Here is a 19,497-nt window from a genome sequence, read left to right on the forward strand (position 1 = left end):
GTAGAACATACATACATTTTGATAATATCCAACTGACCTCTAAGGGTTCATTTTTCCACAGTCTCTTATGGGCTTGTTAGTGTCAGTTAATCCCTGGTCCTGCTCCTCTGGGACCATCAGCAAACAGAACTTGTGGGCCTGGAAGGTGATTTTGCCTTTTTAGAGGTGGCCCTGTGCAGGCCTTGGCAGCCCTGAGGGGGTCCTTCTCAGACACGCATCACTCTTGCCAGGCCTTTCTTTTGAATTCTTGATCCTTCAGTAATTAATGAAGAGCAAATTAAAATGATAAAGAACCATTTTTGGCTTATTATGTCCACAACAATGAAAAAAGGAAAAAAAAGACAAACACTGTTGATGGTGCTCAGAGAACCAGCTTTCGCGCCCACTGCGGGCACACAGGTGCTGTGTTTTGGGAAGTCAGAGCGGCTCCACCTAGGAAAAGCCATACACATTTTACACCTCTAACTCTCTCTCTCCACATGAGGCAATCCATCCCAGCTAAAAATGTGAAATATTGAAATGCCACTTGCAAAACATTTGCTGCGGGATTATTTACAATAAAAAATTGGTAATGATTCTAAGAGCAGAAATAGAAATTGCCATTTACCTATTGTGAGACACTTAGGTTAAATAAATTTTGGAAAATCTACTAGATGGAATATTAAGTAGTCTTTTAAAATGATGGGCATGAAGTCCAAGTGGTTTTAAGGAAAAATGTTTATGCTATATATGCTAATGTTATGTACATAATGATACGTAGTACATTATTGTAATATAAATTGGTTTTAGGAACTTGGAATACATTTTCCTGTAGTATCATACTCTAACATGGATCAATAACTAAAGATTATTTATTCGGTAGAGTAACTCAGTTACATCACTCATACAATTAGCCTGAATTTTGGATCTTCGGAGCGAGGGAAACTGCCAGAAGGAACAGGGTAAGTTTCTGTCTCTGGGCCAGAGCAGGGCTGGCCTTGGGCAGGATCAGAAAAGGCACCTTTGGCTGTCGCCGTGTCCCCGCATGCGCCTCCCGGGCTCTTCTAAAGCCCCCAAACTATCTGTCCTCCCAGAAGTCATCTTACCCACCCCCTCAAAGCTTGTCCAGTGCCTTCGTCACCCTGAAGTTACACCTGGTCCCTTCCAGACTCAGCCGCAATGACCTGGTCCACACTCCGGAGTCCCTTCCTCCTCCAAGTCAAGCTCTTGCCCATTCACTCTCACTGGCAGAATGCGTGGCCACAGGAAAGAAAGGGAACAAGTCGGGCAGTTCAAGGGAAATTATTTTGGGTGGAAATGTCTGGTCTCCAAGTATATTCTCCCACAATTTCTTCCTTTTGAACGGACAAGTGCTAGAAGTTTAATTAAAAATGATTCTCTCCATTGTAATGGTAGTGAGCTGCTTTGTGTGTGTGTGTGTGTGTGTGTGTGTGTGTGTGTATGTGTGTGCCCTCGTGTATGTGCTATGGGTCAGGGTCAGTAGCAGGAAGGAGAAAATGGTTTATATGGTTTGCTTTTAGCACAGACGATGTCAGCTCTGTGGTCTGTATGTGGCTCCCTGCCATTCATGTGTTGGCATCCTGACACCCAAAGGGACAGTGTTAGAAGGTGGGGCCTTTGGGAGGTGATTGTGTCATGAGGGTGGAGCCCTCACAAATGGGATTTGTGCCCTTGAAGGGAGGCCCCACAGAGCTCCCCAGCCCCTTCTGCCATGTGAGGACACGAGAAGTCTACGACCCATGAGAGAACCCTCACCCGACAATGCTGGCTAATCTGGACTCTCAGCCTCCAGAATGTGAGAAACACTTTTCTGTTGTTCATAAGACACCCAACCTGATATTCTGTCGTAGCAGCCTAAACGGACTAAGTACATTGACTCTGGATTCCAGTATTCTTGCCGGCTGGGTCCTGCCTTGTGAATTCTTTTACTCTTGGCTAGGGCATATGTATTCTATTTGTTACAATTTTTACATTGCCCCTTGGCTGGAGAAAGGGGAGCTTATGCTCTGAGCAGAGCACGGCTGTGCAGCGGGAAGAAAGGGGCCTGGGTGCAGCGCCTCGCTTTTGGAGGCGTACAGATGAATGCCTCTGTGCAACACTGGGAGGGACCATTGTAGCTGACCATCCCCTTGTAAAAATGGGTGTAGATATTTACTTGGTAATTTCCATGTTTTGTTTGGCATTCAGAATTTCATTTACCAGAGGTGCCTGCCAGTGTAGTCTCCAGGCATGAGCAATGGTATTGCCATCCTTCAGTGGTCATCAATCAGCAATTCAAAGCATGAATCTCATCAATAAGAAAACTCACAGGCCATGGCTGGTATTTACCCTGCAAATCACCTCTGTTATAAAACACAATCTAGAGGAGGCTCTCATGTCAGGAATTCATTTGGTCAGATTCTCCGTGTCTTTTTTTTTCATTCCTCCTATGTATTTGGAGAGAAAGGTCTACTCCACTATTAACATAAAATCCATATATATTTGGATAGGTATATGGGTGGTGCCCTAAAATATACAAGGAAATATCTTGTTATCTGAGACTTACATTCGGAAATTGACAGGTCCAGTCCAGCTCTGGCTCTGCTCTTCCGCGCTGTGTATGTGTGTGTGTGTGTGTGTGTGTGTGTGTATATGGACACTTCCTCAATCAACCACACAGACAGTGCCCCAGGAAGGAAGGCAAAGGCCGAAGAGAAAATTATTCAGAACCTTTGGGCCTTGGGCCTACCTACGCTTAGCCATGATAGGAAGAGAAAGACAAATTGGCAGGATGAATTAACTGCTCCCCACGGAACACACTGACTTGCCGTTATGTATGGGACAACTACAGAGGATAGTATGCCCGGGAGACGTGAGGGATACTCAAAGGCAGCGTGGACACTGACAGCAAGATTTGTGGGCAGGGGGGCCAAAAAGGTGAGAAATTTAAAACACAGCACTCTGAGCAATTCACCAGACTGGTTCATTTTAAATTTCTGAAAGAAAATAAGTGTACAGAGTTACAGCTGAAATCAGGGAGCTGCTATGTGGGAAAAGATAAAATGTGTTATTTTCATAAACTTCATATTATTTAGAGTTCTGATTAGTTCAAGGCCTTCTGGGCCATTGGGAGAATAGAAAATGAAAACGGAGCCAGTGACCATATGTCATCCTCGTCCCCTGGGCATGTCATTAAGGCTTTAGCAGAGAGAGATGAGAGTATGGAATTTATCAGCTGTTAAACACCTCTTTAGTGTCAAGCTTTAGGTTTAGGTGCTTTTACTTGTCTCCTTAGAGTCAGAAATTTGAAGGTTCTTAAAGGCACAGGGATTTGAACCCAGAGCCTGACATCCGCTGTGTCTTCGTGAAGACATCTTCCGTTTTTAATAGAGATGAAGGTGAAGGATAAGAGAAAACTTTCCAGTTGTCAGAAAAGTCCAGATGTAGAATAAGCTGACTCATGTGGTCCAGAGACTTCCATCTGGCCTAGTCTGGGTCCCATCCGGTGGTGCTGGTGTACACGGTGGAGGAAACGCCCGGCTCTGAGGCAGGGCCCTCCGGTTCAGTCCCATCTCTCATTTACTAGCCATAGGGCTGTAGACAGCAAACTTCACCTCTAGAAGCCTCAGTTTCTTCATTTTGAAAAATTAGGAGTACTAATACCTACATCTCAGAATTGCTGTGATGATTACGTAAGGTAAGATACGGGAACATACTTAGTTCAGCGCCGGGCATAAAAGGACGTGCTTAATAAAATGTCAGTTGAACAGAATGTAATGTCCCTTCCAACCGTGAGATACTTTGATTTTGTGGCAAAAACAGTTTCACGAACTCTTAACGATTCAGAAGTAATTGAAGAAAGTGTTGAAACAAGTAACCCAATGACATTAGAATGCTAGGGTAAAAGCTGAAAGTCTGAATAATGATAAATTCATTATAGTAATAGAAATAAAACTTTTTGAAATAGTCCTTGATTTGTTTAAAGAAGTCATGAAATGCTGCAATAACCACGTGCGGCTTATGATTCAGTAGGCTACTGTACAAAATGACAGAAGATAATATTTTTGCTTATGTAATAGGAGAGGCGGGGCTATAAATGTATTTGCAATTTATAACCTGGTCTCATGTTTTAATTTGATATACATGACTTAACTTATATTTTTAACTGAATTAACAAGATTCTATTATAGCAGACATTTATTAAGGACTTATAAAAGCCAACAGGCTAAATTAGACCTATTTAAAAGGGATTTAGATCACTTTAATATTTAAGTTTTAGAAAGCATTTTACTCATAATCTTGTTAATCTCCTATTCTGAAAACTAAGAAGGGAGTAGCAGGGGACATGTGCAAGTATTTGGGTCACTTTCGGATTAAACATGAGAAATATCTGGATTCAATCTGAACTGGTGCTGTCATCCTCAATAAGGGGGCAGACGGACAGAGGGACATAATTATTTGGGATAAAGGGGAAATTTTAGATGTGGTTTCTAGAATAGAGCAGTGACTTTTTATGTTTTGAAACTGCAAATATCCAAGGAACCAATATTGTTTTCTAAAGACTTCTGGACTAACCCCAAGAGATGCCCCAGGATCCGTATGATTTAATCTCAAGTGCGCTTATTGCGGTAATGATGTTTCAGGCCAAATGATTCATGACAATGCCATGACACAGAAAGGGATTTATTTGGGGCCCTGGCATTCATTGTTGGACTGACTGTGAATGCAGCTTTACAGGCCATGGCATAACATGGCTCTGAGGTCTGAAGTCTGCTGCACTTTGTAATGTTTGAGCTCCCAGGTGATACATGTCACTGCCATATGGTGACATGGGCAAGCATGGATGGAAATAGGTGGAAGGTACAGCTTTCCACTGTCAGTTATGGCAACACCACTGAAGTAGATAGAAAAGTTCTGTGCAGGGTCTCCTGGTGGCTTCTGGACAGCAAGGTATAATATTTTGTAGGCCTTTCACTAAAGAGACCCTCAACTCTAGGACCTCTGGCTTGGTGAATACTCATCTTAATAATAACTTCCATGTACATAATATTAATGCTTTTCAAAGCACTTTCATGTACACCAGTTCATTTGATCCCCACAATCCTGTGAATAATACATTTTATATAATTACTGCAATTTATAAAGAACTGAATGCCAAGAGAGTGGTATAATTGTCCAGTTTTGTTTTCAACAAAGATGAAACTGGAATTCAAGGTATTCCTGCAGCACTGTTGTAAGTAATGCTAGCTTTCCCTCTTGAACTGGGAAAACTCCAGAAGTTCAGAAACAAAAGTAGTTTAGAATAGTGTTGGTGTATTGATGGTCATACGGACAGGGTGGCGAGGAATAGATCTGAAAGAATATAAGGGTGCCAATTCCTAAAGGGGCTTGAACTGGGGATCCTTCTGAAAGCTATACCTGACCCACTTCCTTTGGGGGTAACACCAGAAGTACAACTGGCCACTGGAGTGGTACATGGCAAGTCATTTCAACAAGTAGAAGGAAGGAAATCAACATTAGTCAAGTCTGAACTTGAGACTTTATTTTCTTTTTATTTTACAAAATAAAATTTGGTAAAGTTGATAAAGAGTTTTTAGAAGATCTTTCACAAAAAGGGAGCAATAAACTGCTATTTACATATCAATTTGTTGATCTATCTTTGAAATTGTATCTTTAAAGGGGTACATTTAAAGTAGAAATGTACCCTTAGACACACATGAAACTGTTGGGAAGTGGGGATGATGGAAGAAGATGGGAGAATGAGAACCAAATTTTGGAAAATGAAAAAATTCCATGTCCTTTTTTTTTTAAAGACTGTTTTTAAAGAGCAGTTTAAGGTTCACAGCACAACTGAGAAAAAGGTACACATGCCCTCACCTCCATGCTTGCATAGCTTCCCTCACTATCAGCATCTTCTGTCCGAGTGGGACATTGCTACCATCAGTGAACCTGCCCTGACACATCACGGGACGTAGTCGGATAGGCCTGCTGACAGGAGGGCTCACTCTTGCTATGGTAACAAAGGTACGGTGACATGTATCCATCATTAGAATATCATACAGAATATTGTCATTGCCCTAAAAATCCTCTGTGCTCCACCTATTTATCACTTCTCCCCCTTCCCCACAATCTAGGAACCATTTATTTGTTTACTGTCTCTGTAATAGTTTTGTTTCCCAAAATGTCATATAGTTGGGATCAATAGATTATGTAGCCACTTCAGATTGTCTTATTTCCCTTAGCAATATGCTGTTAAGCTTCCTCCGTGACTTTTCATGGCTTGATAAGCTCATTCCTTTTATATGTTGAATAGTATTCCATTGCCTGGACGTACTGCAGTTCACCTGTTCACCTACTGAAGGGCATCTTGGTTTGCTTCCAAGTTATGGCGGTTATGCATGAAACTGCTATAAACATCCGTGTGTGCAGGTTTCTATGTGGACATCCATTTTTAAATCCTTTGGGTAAATACCAAGAAGCATGATTTTGTGGATTGTATGGTAAGAATATGTTTACTTTTGTAAGAAGCCACCAAACTGTCCAAAGTGGCTGTGCTACCAGCAATAAGTGACAGTCCCTGTCACCCTGCACCCTCACTGGCACCTGGCGCTGTCAGGGCTCTGGATCTTGGTCATTCTAATAAGCATGTAGCATGTCCCACTGTTATTTCAGTTTGCATTCCCCTGATGACATGTGACATGGAGCATCTTTTCATAAGCTTATTGGCCATCTGTGTATCTTATTTGGTATTTGGCCCATTTAAAAATTTCCCTATTCTTTTCACATTGGAAAGGAAAAAATGCAAAGCTTTAGAAACTATTACTGGCTGGTGGGACATAAATTTAAATGAGTTAAACCATCCTGAAATATTTTGTCCACTCTTAATTTTCCAAAGCAATCTAATTTTATTAATATTAAAAGCAAATAAACATTTCCTATGAGTGTATTATTTCAGGGACAATTTTTTAAAATTGGGATGTTTTTAAAATTCTCTCTTTGGGTTTTAATAATATATCTGCAAGTGGTTTTTACTTTTGTCACACTTGAGGTCCACAGGGCTTCTTGAAGCCTTAAGCTTGGAATTAATTCATAACAAATGTTTTTAAAAGGGTCTTCTTACCTAATGAACTACTACCCCAGAATTAGGTGTGACTTCCATTGTGAGCCACACTACCCTTAGGTGGGACTTCAATAGTGGCTCTGCCTTCATAACCTGCAGAATTCACACCCAGTTTTCACTCAGTACTTCCTGTCCCCCCTTGTCTTTGTATTGTATTTGGGTCTATCACCTCCACTCCAAGCCTGGTCACATTCATCTTGGCCTCCCTCACTGCCAGTCCACTGTTTCCTGCATAGCAGGTTCTCAGTAAGCATTCCCATATTTCACTAAACTGTGCCCAGTGCATATGAAGAAATTAAATTATTACTAATGATCAAGCCACTTGATCTTACTTCATTCATACATAGATTTGTTAAATATTAATGCCAATAATTTAATTTAATTGAGAATCTTTGCTTTTTATAAAGCTTGAATAGCTCAGAAGCCACTTTATATTTAGTGAACTTATCACTTGGAAAGGTCAAGTAGAGAATATTGTTAGGCTGAGTTCAACATTTCACTATCTCATGTGCCAGACTTCATGAGAACAGGGAGAGAATACATTTAAAATGCCAACCAAGGGATGGCTCGGGGTACTCAGTTGGCCCTAATCATTTTCATATCCTTAGGGTTTGGTTTTAACTGGAGAAAAAAGTAAAATATCCATTTATCTAAATAAACTGTGATTACAATCAATTGCAAGTGATAGAGGTAAAGATACATGAATGAGTTCAAAGTCAGGTTGATCTATAAGAAGAACTAATAAAAAAAAACTGGGAGGTCAGCTCAGAACCCCTCACACTTGATCATTAAAGAAAGTAAATTTCTTCTGACCGAAGGATGCCTAGAACACGCCTAATGTATTAGATAGAATGAGCTACGGTCAGAGCTGCCTGCCAGAAATAATATGCAGAAACAGCTGGTGCCGTGGAGAAACTGGATGTCAGAGGCAGGTCTGCAGGCCCTGGTGATGTGATGCAGGGCTTGGGGGCAGTGTGGACCCTGGAGGATGGACCTGCTCATATGGAGCTAAACAGTGAGTAATTTAAAAGCAAACCCTCTGGACAATTTAGTAGACTGGTTCCTCTTAGGTTCATGAAAGAAAAGAAACGAATAGAGTTTCAGTTGAAATCATGCGGCTAACATGTAGCAAATGACACAGTGTTAGTTTTGTAAACTTCACATTATTTAGAGTTCTGATTATTGCTGAAGAATGGGGAATAAAAACGTTTAACAATACACATCAGAAAAAAAATTGGTTGTATCCAAAAAGGTTCCAAACCTGGTGGGTATTAGAAAATGGTACAAACTTGAAAAAATGTTACTCATTTGATATCTACAGCAAAGTCCTGAAACTTTGTCCTCTATTACAGTTAGTAGTTTAGAAAGGGCTTGCTTTCTCCACTGAATTTTTAAATCCCTACCCCCTTTTGTGCAGGAAAGTTAATGGACCAGGATTTCTTTATAACTGGGACCCCAAAGAAAGCTCCAGGCTAGGGGGAATGTTATTTTACCACCGTGAAATTCTACAATGAAGTCTCTAAACTTGTCACCGTCTCTGCAACTCTGGTCTTCAAATAAGTTAAAAATGTTTTCTTTCTACCGTTAAGTATTTGTAGACTTTTGTCCATAAGTATTTTCTTACTTTCTCATCTTTTCTTCTCTGGATTCTTTCCTAAAACTTTTAAGTAGATTATATTCACATGTTTCCATGATATTTTTAAATTGCACTCTAAGGTCTGAAGATTTAAGAAACAAATTAATATGGAAGGGATATTTTCCTTTCCTGAGTAACACATTAAAAGGAAAAGGAACAAGAATTCTATTCTTATTCCTTTAGGCCTCCATCCAGCCATATAAACCCTCTTGTTCCAACTGGAAGTGAAAAAGAAGCCTGTGGAAAGCACGTCTACCTGCTGGTATGAAACTCGCCTCCAAGCTGGGGTTAAGGCTGCGCAGGAAGACCTGAGAAAAAATGGCCAGTGCCTCCCACAGCTTAACTAGTTTCATGTGAGGATGAGATGCTCAACGCATAACTCTGATATTTCTCTTCCCTTTCTCCCCCATTTGTTTATAATACATATTTTCTAATAATTGCTTTTCCCCAAAGGCTTCAAAGCCACTTCAAAATCTACAGAGACAAGCCAGATTTACTCTGCTGTCTTGGAGGTTGGACTTGTGTCTGCAGTCTCTTTTCAGCAAAAAAGGAGACTTGAGCTGATCCAGTGCCCTCCTGTCTCCTGGAGGCTTCGTATTAGGGAGGGAGCAGCAGATGCCAAGGTGACCCGAGATGGCTCTTGGCAGCGATGGATACTGTGCCTCGGGAGGTGCCCTTCTGGCTGCAGCCCCTGGGATGCCGTGACCGTGGTGTCTTGTTACTTCTTCCAGAACCTCTGCACATTCCTCATCCGCCGGGTTTAGGAGATGGAGACGACATTTCCACCTCCAGAATGCTATTACCGTGACCACAATTGAGTGGAGTTGACATTTGAGATACTGCCATTGCTTCTGAAGTAGCAAAGTGGCAACCCAGTACCCTGAGGCAGCTGAAATGAGACCAGGTAGGCATCTGACGCATCTCTTTAAGCTTTTAGGACAGAATTAGAGAATGACATGATTTAAAGTAAAAACCAATACAAAAGGGAGCGAATGACGAGAATGATAGCAACATGGGCCGTGGATGGACATGTGCCAAGCTCTCTGGAAATATGCTCAGGTTATTTCATGGGGTCCTCATGGTGGAATTAAGAAGTAAGTCTTATGTATTTCTGAAGATGAGGCCAAGTGGAGTTAAAACAATTTACTCCATTTTATACAACCTGCCAGTAAGGAAGCTGGATTCAAATCTGCATCTCATTTCATCATCCATTTTCTATTAGGGACTTGAGTTGGCCATAGGCAGTGTCTTCTACCACATTGAGAACGCAGATCACAAAATGCTAGTCCACGTTGGGCTACCCACAGGGAGAGCGGGAGGCTTAGCTGGACCACAGTGAAGGTGGCGTGCATTTGTGCGACCGTAAGTGATAGTCACACTGCAGCTCCAGAAACATCCATGCGTCACGTTTAGTCACTGTGGTCCCTGGATCTTGATCCTTTTGTTTTGGCCTTTATCTGAGCAGCAAAGAAATGAATGTTTGAAAGGAAAACAAAACTCCCTAATCTCAGAAAATGGTTCCAGAATATTTAAAGATAGGCATTTTTCAATTGCAAATCTGGTTTGGCAGATGAACATGAAAATTTTTATAGGAAAAAAAAATGCAGGCAAGTGAATTAGGGGATATTTTTGCACCTCTTGATTATAAGTTCTTGCTGAATTTGGTTCAGTGAAAAGACCATAATGAAGAACCGTTTGCAGCAGCCTGGGTGACAGCTGATTCACATCTACTGCCTTCATATACTCTAGACTTTCCTGGAATTTTCTAGATTTTTGTATCTATAAACCATTGAAATAGTTTGAAATTTTCAGTCTAGTCAGACTCAACTACACATCCAAGCATTTCAGGCACATTAGGTTTTCGCTGAATGTTTGTTAAATAAATGAATCAAGTGAACCCAGCTTACACCTCAATGTGTCAAAAAAAAGAAGAGTTTCTGTTCAGATCTTGTAGCCTATTTTCTTTAGGATAAATTCTGCAACCAGTAAAATTCTGATTTTTTACTGAATCATAATAACTAAAAAGCTTTAAGACTAGGGGTTCTGTTTTTGGCTTCATATCCACCTACACGAAGGACCACTCCTTGGTGAGAAGCAGGCACACACACTGGGGAAGAAGGCAAGCTAAGCGTCAAACCGCCAGGATGTGAGTCCCGTCCTCCTACCTGCTGGTGTGTGAGCGCTGGCCAAGTTACCATGCCCATTTAGGCCTCAATTTCCTTCTCTGTAAAATGGCGATCATGGTAACAGCGCCTACCTCGGAGGGCTGTCGTGAGTAGTAGGTGACGTTGACACGATGAAAGAGCTCAGCACACGGCCGCGCACACAGGAAGTTCTCAGTAAACGTCAGCTGTTTTCCTTGTGAAGGGCGGGCATAAATAAGCCTTGCAGATCTTTCTCAGCACTCGGATTGGTCTGTTAGGGCTGCCTTGACAACGTACCACCAACTGGTGGCTTAACACAACAGAAATCAAACCAAGGTGCCTGCAGAGCTGGGCTTTTGGGGAGGCCCTCCTTGCCTCCCTGGCGGCCCAGGGGCCCCTGGAATCGGGGCAGCGTCCTTCTCCGCGTGTCTCACGGATCCTCTCCTCCTCTCACCAGGATGCTCTCGCGGCTGTAGGGCCCACCCAGTCCAGCACGACCTCGCCCGAACTAAATGACCTCTGCAGAGACCCTACTTCCAAACAAGTCCCACTCTGAGGTTCCGGGTGGATGTGAACTAGGGGACCCAGGATAGCATTTAAGTATACGAATCAAACCTAGAAGTTGCTATAATCACCGTAGGTCTGTTATTTTCCCTCTCGCTTGAAAACACAAAGAAGACACAGAGAGTTTGCTTCTGATTACGTTGCTAGCTTCTGGTCAGAAGTAAAATGAAGCTGACTCATAAAGCCCTCCAGTGTTTGGGGTTTGATTACCTAAGAAGAAATGCGTCTAATTAGAGAAAACTACCTTTGGCAGGGTCAGGCAACTATCCGTGTGGCCCCCCGAGGAGGACCCCGCAAACCCTGAGGCTGGCAGACCCACAGCTAAGCCTTCAAGGCAGGCCGGGGCGCAGCTCTGCCGATCCTAGGCTATCCTCAGCCTCAGCCACGGGGCAGGGACTCTGCCGGGCAATGGGGCTGTCTCAGCTGCAAAATGGTCGCTGGCTGGAGGACCTTCTGAGAAGGTGGAAGCCTGTCCAGTGCTCTGGGGGATGAGGCAGCGGCTGTACGGCCTAGCTATGGGGTTTCCAGGTCGCCCTCACGTTCTCTCCAAACGTGAACTTTACCCCAGCCAGCCTTCCTATGGAAGGTGCAAGTAGTCCTGGGAGAGCAACATCTTACCCGGTGATCAAACCTGTACAGATCCATTTGAAAAAAGGCTCCAGGAGCAGCTTGGATAAAAGCTTAAAGGAGGACAAAAGGGCGTTTCTGGTGTATATATTTGCTGGCAGGGCCCAGCAGCTGGAGTGCATTTTTCCCGAAGCCAAGGAGATCATAAGCAGTGACCAGCCCGAGTCCAGCCCTGTCTTCCTGAGCTTAGTGAAGTGGCCACACTTGCTCATTAGATTTACAAGTGCAAACATATTCTCTCAAAAGGGAGAAATAGGGGAAGAGGTAGGGAACCTGGAAAGACAGAGACAGATGCAGAGGAGCAGAGATAAAAAGCCTGCTTGCGGGAGAGAGGGAGCATGGGAGAGAACGTGAGTGGTGTGGGCCGTTTGCCACCATTTGCCCGCTGACCTAACACCAAAGCCCTGGCTGACCGGCTGCCTCGGGCTGCCAGCTTCCCATCGCCAGTCCCACGGTGAGCCTCTGACACAGCTGGGTGCGACCCAAGTACTCCAGGTGGTTGTTTTCATACTGCTTGGCCCCTATGAGCCAATCTTTCCTCCAGGGGCCACCTGAAAGGCGATCACTTCTGAGGCTTGTGAAAAAATGGGCTCCATTAAATGTATTCACAGATGGATTTTTCAAGGGTAACTTAATTATATGCCATTTTCACCTGACATGCTACTCCATTCCAGGTGCTATGATTAGCCGGTGTAACAATTCCCAGTTAATTACTAGATCTACCGAGTAAAGGCAGTTGACCCTCGAATGCCTGGGGTAAGAACTCCGCCTCTTAGTTCTGCTCTTCCCAAAAAGGAACAAAAAAGGATGTTAGAGGGAATATATCATGTAAACATTATAAAACAGAGCAAAAAATGGAATGAAAGTAAACACTGGTGTTTTCACCCTCCCCTAAAAATACTGACAGTTAATCTTTGGGTGTGTGCTTCACGGTCTGCTTTCCTTGGACGTGTGTGTGCCTGTGCGCATGTTTGATTTCGGGTAAAGATGTCATCAGGCTGTACGTGGTACATTGGGACCTGCTTCATTCGCTTAACAAACTACTGTGATCATTTTCCCACATACACAAGGCGCAGACCTACACTATCAAAGGAAGGCCCCCTGAAGGACCTTCATGGACTCGTTCTTTGGCGGGTGACCGTGGCCATTCTTTGCAGGGGCTAGTTTTTGGCTGCGGACCTACTGCAAAGGTGTGGTCACAGGAGCTGCTGTGCAGATCCGAGGCTACCAGGAAGGGCAGGGCCGGCACAGAGGGGGCACTTGGCTGGATGCCCTGGAGGCAAGATCCCCGGCCCTGGAGGGAGCTTGCAGAGGAAGCCGTCCTGACGGCTGCAGGGTTCCTCCCAGCTAGCACTACCCCTGTTCTCCCAGAGTCAAGAGGGTGCTCGTCTTGACTCAGAAGCTTACCCACACATACTTTCCAAATACGTTTGGCAGTTTTTGGTTAAATTGTTTTGGTTAAAGCCACTAACTGCACCAAATATAAATTCATCCTGCTAAGCAGCTATTAAGAGAATATTTGGGTGTCTTTTGGGTAAACCCTCTGAAATAACGTCAATGGAAATGCACAGGCTTCATTTAACTTTTTCTCTGACGTTGGCTGAGGTGAAGGGTATACAGCCCTGCCATTCTCTTCATGCATTTTGCCTATTAACCCCAAGAAGTTTTCTTCATGAGCCACTGTTTAACCTAACTCTTCAGAAATAAGGGGATCGTGATTTTCTTTAGATTGGTAGTTACGTGGTGGGATCTCTCAGGCATTAGTGCTTACTTGATTGCATTCAGAATTACTGTGGCGACGGAATGAGTGCATTACATTAGCATCAAGCACAATGAATGGTAATTGCAAGACTGTCATTTCTACAAGTGCAAAATTAATGTGTTCTGCAAACCCATCCCATTGTGTGCCACAGGAAAATCATGGAACTATGTTGTTGGAGCAGAAAAACGCACTGTAATAGCATTGTTAATGTGCTATGATACCATTCAGCAGTGGTGTTCCTTTCCACCTTTGTTGCTGTCTCACGCTCATTCTTCAAACCCTGCCTGACCTAATTTGTATGCTGTGCTTATAGCACTGCCAGACAGTAGCCTGGATGTACAGAGAATGTTATGGAACAATTCCTTCTTCTCTGTGGCATCTTGAGTGAATAATTCCAGCATAAACAGCCCTCCATGTATTTGTGAGAGTATGAATAGGGCTACTTATGTAAAGCTTCTTATTAAGAGGTGCACCAACCGTTTACAGAAAACTTTACCCAAACACTGTACACTCATTTAGAAAGAGGAGAGAGTGATTTACATGTTTCGATCATAGCTTAGGAGAAGTGCCAGCTCTGCTGCTCACCATCCCTCTTGTTTACATGTGGGGAATGAAGCCCAGACCAGCTGAGGGAGTTGCTACTGGTCCTGCAGGATCACAGGGTATGTCCCGAGTGACAACGTGCACGTACCCTGGGGCTCTTGCAGCCGGCTGATTGGCTCTGCAGAATTTATTCGGGATTAAAGGTCTCATTCACGGCTGAAATAGTGCAGTCAGAGCAGATGCTCTAAGCTGATTAGATGTGCCAGCTCAGTATTCCTGCGGTCTAGCTGAGGCTGAGAACCACTCACAGAGGCAGCCTGTGCTGGAGCGTTAACAGTGACAGTGACAGTGACAGAAACTGGCCAAAGGCGGTTCTGTGAGTCCACCTTGAATCCTGCCTTACCGCGGGGGTTGGGGTGGGCTCAAGACAACCGGGCCGCGTTGACTGGCTCACGGCACAGTGGCCCCCTCTGACCGCGCGGCCTGGCGTGACTCCCCGCACTGGAGGGCCAGGCCCTCCGAGGGCGCGACTCTGTCGCTGCCCCCCCCCACCCCCAGGTGTGACGTGGCTTTGGCTCTGTCATTGTTCCAGTCGGTGCACAGTTTGCTGGAATTTGCGGGAAATTCTGTCCCCCACACAAAGCTTCTCTCATTTTAATAAACAACAGAGATTAGGGAATGACCGAGGAGACTGCCGACCTGAGGAGGGAGAGGAGGTCTGAACACCTTACACCCAGAACAAACTTGTGTACAGCTGAAAAATCACGAGACAGACAATCTGGGCTCGCAGATGGCTCTGGACACGGCTCGGCCTTACCTTTGTTGCAGAACGTCCCGTCGTATGCCGTGCTGGAGCAATCACAGGAGTAACCGTGGTATTTCTCTATGCATCTGCCTCCGTTCTCGCAGTTCGTCCCGTAGCTGGTGCAGTGGCCCGAGCAGCCGGATTTGAACCCGGATGTGACCTTTGCCCTCTCCTCCAGGTCCAGGGTCACCCCATTCATCCTTAGGGAGCGGATGCAGCCCAGGAAGCCCTGCTGGCCTCCAGCACCACCTGGGGACAACAGAAGGCACGGGGCTCAGGAGAGTACCGCTGCCACGCGGCTTCTGCGTGCACTGTCACGGCTCGGCGGACAGCGGTGGGGATGGGACTGCAAAGTGCCGCTGGCGCGCTCACTTTCAAGCTGGGCCTGCCTAAGAAAAGCTGGAAGCGTTCCTCCTTCGGCTATAATGCCTGACTAAAAGAGGCCGTCTTCTGAGAAGCAGAAAATTTGCTACAGAAATAAAACGTTTGGAGACATACAAACATTACATAAACTATTTGGGAAGCCTGATCTGGTTTCCTATAGAAAAGTAGTTTACAGAAGTCTGTAGGTTCTTTGGTCTTTAATCTCATGGCTTTCAGTTCTGTGCATTATCTATTGAAAGAAATACAAAAAGGCAGAGAGACATGAATACATTAGCATAGTTAACAAGTCAATTAGTCGGAAGGCATAAATCCATTTGAAATATGACTGGTTCTTGGTCTCAGGCAATGCTTGGCTTTGCAGTTCCTATGAAGGGCTTCCAGGGCTTCTTGTCTGGTTTGGTGAAAAGCTGGAATTGGGAATTTTACACAGCAGTCAGCCGCACCACACTTTTTACCAGGTCAGGTTAGACCTCATTGCTTTTGTCAAAATGCCATTGCAGGACATAAAACACAAAAAGTAAGCTCACTGTGATTTTTCTAACTTAGAGAGTGAGACAGAGGTTCATGGGCATGAAAATATCCAAATATTCCTGTGGTGGAGGGTTGAGTTTATTTTACTTGGTTCTTGTCTCCACCACAACAAAGAACTGAAGGGCAGAGACACAGTAGTGAAGCCGAGTCAAAGTTTTATTTAAAGTGATGCACTTAAAGAGAAAAAATGTGTGGGCGTCCTCAGAGAGGAGGTGTGCTGAAAGGCTGGGGGTTCCCTCTTTTAAGGATTTTGCAAAGGGCCAGGGGGTATAAACTTGTCCAGTGGCCTCAGGATGCTTATCTCTGGCGAGAGACACCATATCTCCTCTCCTCTATTATCAGCCCTCCAGGTAATTCTGCAAAATTAACTTAACACAAGAAATTTACTGATCTGGTTCCTTGCCGGGGTAGCAGCTCTCTCTGGGAACACATCAATCAAGACCACTTGCCCTGCCCCCAAGGTGGGCTGAGTTATTGTCTGTTTGCTAAAGAATATGTTAGGAATATTACTTCCTAACTTCCTGGCTTTTAAAATGGAATCTTAGCTATAAGATGGAATCTCCCCTCTTTTTATGATACTGCTTATCTCTGGGCTTTTTCAGAAAATTAATCATGATGCTTGTCTCTTGCCTTACTTGATTAGGAGCTGGAGGAGGAGGAAAAAAAAAACATATAGGTTAAGTTAAAGAATAAACTGGGCCTTTTAGCAGGCTAAAATAAATCTTACAATGGCATGATCTAATTGACACAATGAAGACGTGGGCTGTGCTCAGATACTTTTCTTTGGGGAGTATCTGGACATGCCCGGTTACTCCTGGCCTTTGGGGCTTCAACTGATTAACTCTTTAACTCTGTTAAGTCTTCTCTGGCTTTCCAGTTTTATCTGGTTAAATCTTTGAGACCCTTTTAGTGGGCTTTACTGGCCTTATTTTCTCTCCACCCCACTCATATCTATTTTTCTGCCTAACATCCCTAACACACTTCACAGAAGGATTCACCAGAGCTTTTGGATCACAGGTGGATTTGATTGTGTCTCGGCCGTGGTTGTTTGTGCAGCTGGTACAAAAGGAGGAACTGAAGATTCTATACACGTCTGTACCTTACAGCAACTACTTTTCTGGAAATTGAATAAAATAAAAAGCAGTTAAAATTATTAAGAGACACATGTGGTGGGGATTTAGAAAGAAAGATGCTATTATGAAATAGAAGTTATTCTTTTATTGAGTACCTATGTAGTAGGTACTCTACTAAGTGCCTTACATGCATGATTGGCCGATTCTCACAACACCCTGGCAAGGTAGGCGTTATTATCATCATCCCCACTGCACAGATGAGGAAACTGAGGCTTAGAGAAGTTCAGAACTCTGTTCTGTGCTGACCATCTAACACAGAACTTCAGGGGCAGGGACTCACAGGTGTACATGTTTCTGAGATATAGGTTTGGATGTCTTTCAAAATGCAATGGGTCAATAGGATTGTCAGCGTTTGGGTAAGAATGGTAATGCTGGGGATTGATTCTGATCACTTATTCTAGTACCTGGAGAAAAAGTGTGCAATCTAGCAGACTCTTCACAGGGTTGGGGATCAAGGGCTTTAGTGACAGAGATGGATTGGTGTTTGCTTATTCCTGTAAATCCTCAGCCATGAAATGGCAAATGACTCATTCTATTATCTTTATATACTCAAGCCTTGCAGTTCTCATTGAGTAATACATAAATTTGAATGATGATTCTCTAGGGATTACTATTTTTTAAATAAAATATTTGAGTAGAGGATTAATTGAAGGGAGTCCAATGCCCGTTTTGCTCAAAGCTCTGGGACAGTAGATGGCAGAAGAAGTTATTAAAAACTACCACTTTGAAGGATTTTCCATTTCACAATGTGCTCGGCACCTCTTCACACACCTCTGTACTGAAGAGAATTTGGGTCTTTGCTGTCATTTGGAAGAATTTCAACCCATTAGTCACTCTGTGTGTCTTAAAATTTCAATTTGGCTTCTGTCATTTTAGCAACTGTGCCATTTGTTCTTACAATAGGGCTGTCCAAAGGGCCTTTTGTGCAATACATGCCTAGGTATTTAAACTTTCATCACTAGTTAAGTAAGTCCAATATATACTATTAGAATATGCTGACATTTAAAAATCACTGTTTTTATTAATCTCCTCCTTTCCCCTGATTGTTAATGTTAGTAGCTTTTTTTTCATTGTGGAAACCATAAACGTACTGATAAGCAAAATGAAAAGGAAAGTCTATAGTGCTACTGAGATGTAACTACTTTCACTTTTAGCAACAGCCTTTTCAACTTTTATCTATGAACATATGTGTAAAAAAAATAAAGCAATGGAAGAAATGGGATCACAATATATATACTGTTTTAAAATTTGCTTTATGTATTTAATAATCATAAAACATTTTCCAAGCAATAAATGTACAACTAGAACTCCTTGTTTAACATCTGGATAGCATCCCATTCTGTGAATGCACTGGACTTACTTCACCTTTCCATTATCATTGGACTTTTAAGCTTATCCCAATTTTTCATTTTCTCTGATACTCTAATAAATATCCTTGTAAAACCTTTGCACACTTGCCCAGTGTTTCCTTAGAGTTAATTCTTAGAAGTGTAATTTCTGGGTACAAAGGCATATACATTTTAAAATCTTTGAAATTCATTGTCCTCTGAGAAGATTTTATCAATTTGTTTTTCCTCAGTTGGATACGAGATTCCTACCTTCTCTACACCAAATCTAATACTAGGCAGGATCCTCTTGAATTTGTAAAATAGGGGAAAAAAAGAGTTCATTGTTTTAAATGGCATTGCTTCAAATATTGTGTTTAATAATTTTTATGTTTTCCACATTCTTAGTTTTTGCTTCTTCATCTGCTTTGCCTTTAGGGGGAATAAGAGAGGATATATTTCTTATTGATTGATAATAATATTTGGCTTTAACTCTTTGTGATAAATCTTGCAACTACATTCTTCCAGTTTGTATCTGTTAATTTTTATATGGTGTCTCTTTTTCCCTATGAAAATTGTGGATGTTTATGTAGTCATATCCCTCTATCTTATTTGTGTGACTTTGCTTTTGGCATTAGGCTTATAAAAACCTCTAATCCAAAATAATATAATTATTCAACTGTATTTTCTTCTAGCACTTTTATGATTTTACTTTACTCAACATTCTAATCTTTAATACATCTGGAATGTATTCTAATTTGGAGATGATTTGCATATAATGGGTCGTAGCAATAGGTGAGAGTTTGAAAAGTCTCTTTTTAAAAATCAGACATTTAAAGAGGGTCATTTGGCAGAGTAAATCAATCTAGGTTAGATCATATTTTTATTATATCATTAAGGTGAACATTTAGATATGTTTGTAAACAGGCCTCAATCCATGGGGG

At 42.8% G+C, this 19,497-nt stretch overlaps 1 protein-coding gene across 1 annotated transcript in view; it reads right to left on the reverse strand.

Moving 5' to 3' along the window:
* Nucleotides 1-19,497, reverse strand: part of CNTNAP2 (contactin associated protein 2) — a 1,951,112-nt gene that overhangs the window by 170,681 nt on the left and 1,760,934 nt on the right. The window contains exon 18 of the mRNA XM_073239854.1: nucleotides 15,193-15,429. Within this exon, the coding sequence (XP_073095955.1) occupies nucleotides 15,193-15,429 (237 nt within the window). The remainder of the gene's footprint in view (nucleotides 1-15,192; nucleotides 15,430-19,497) is intronic.

The sequence above is a fragment of the Manis javanica genome, chromosome 6 (genome assembly GCF_040802235.1).
Source record: "Manis javanica isolate MJ-LG chromosome 6, MJ_LKY, whole genome shotgun sequence".
In the NCBI taxonomy this organism is placed as follows: Eukaryota; Metazoa; Chordata; class Mammalia; order Pholidota; family Manidae; genus Manis; species Manis javanica.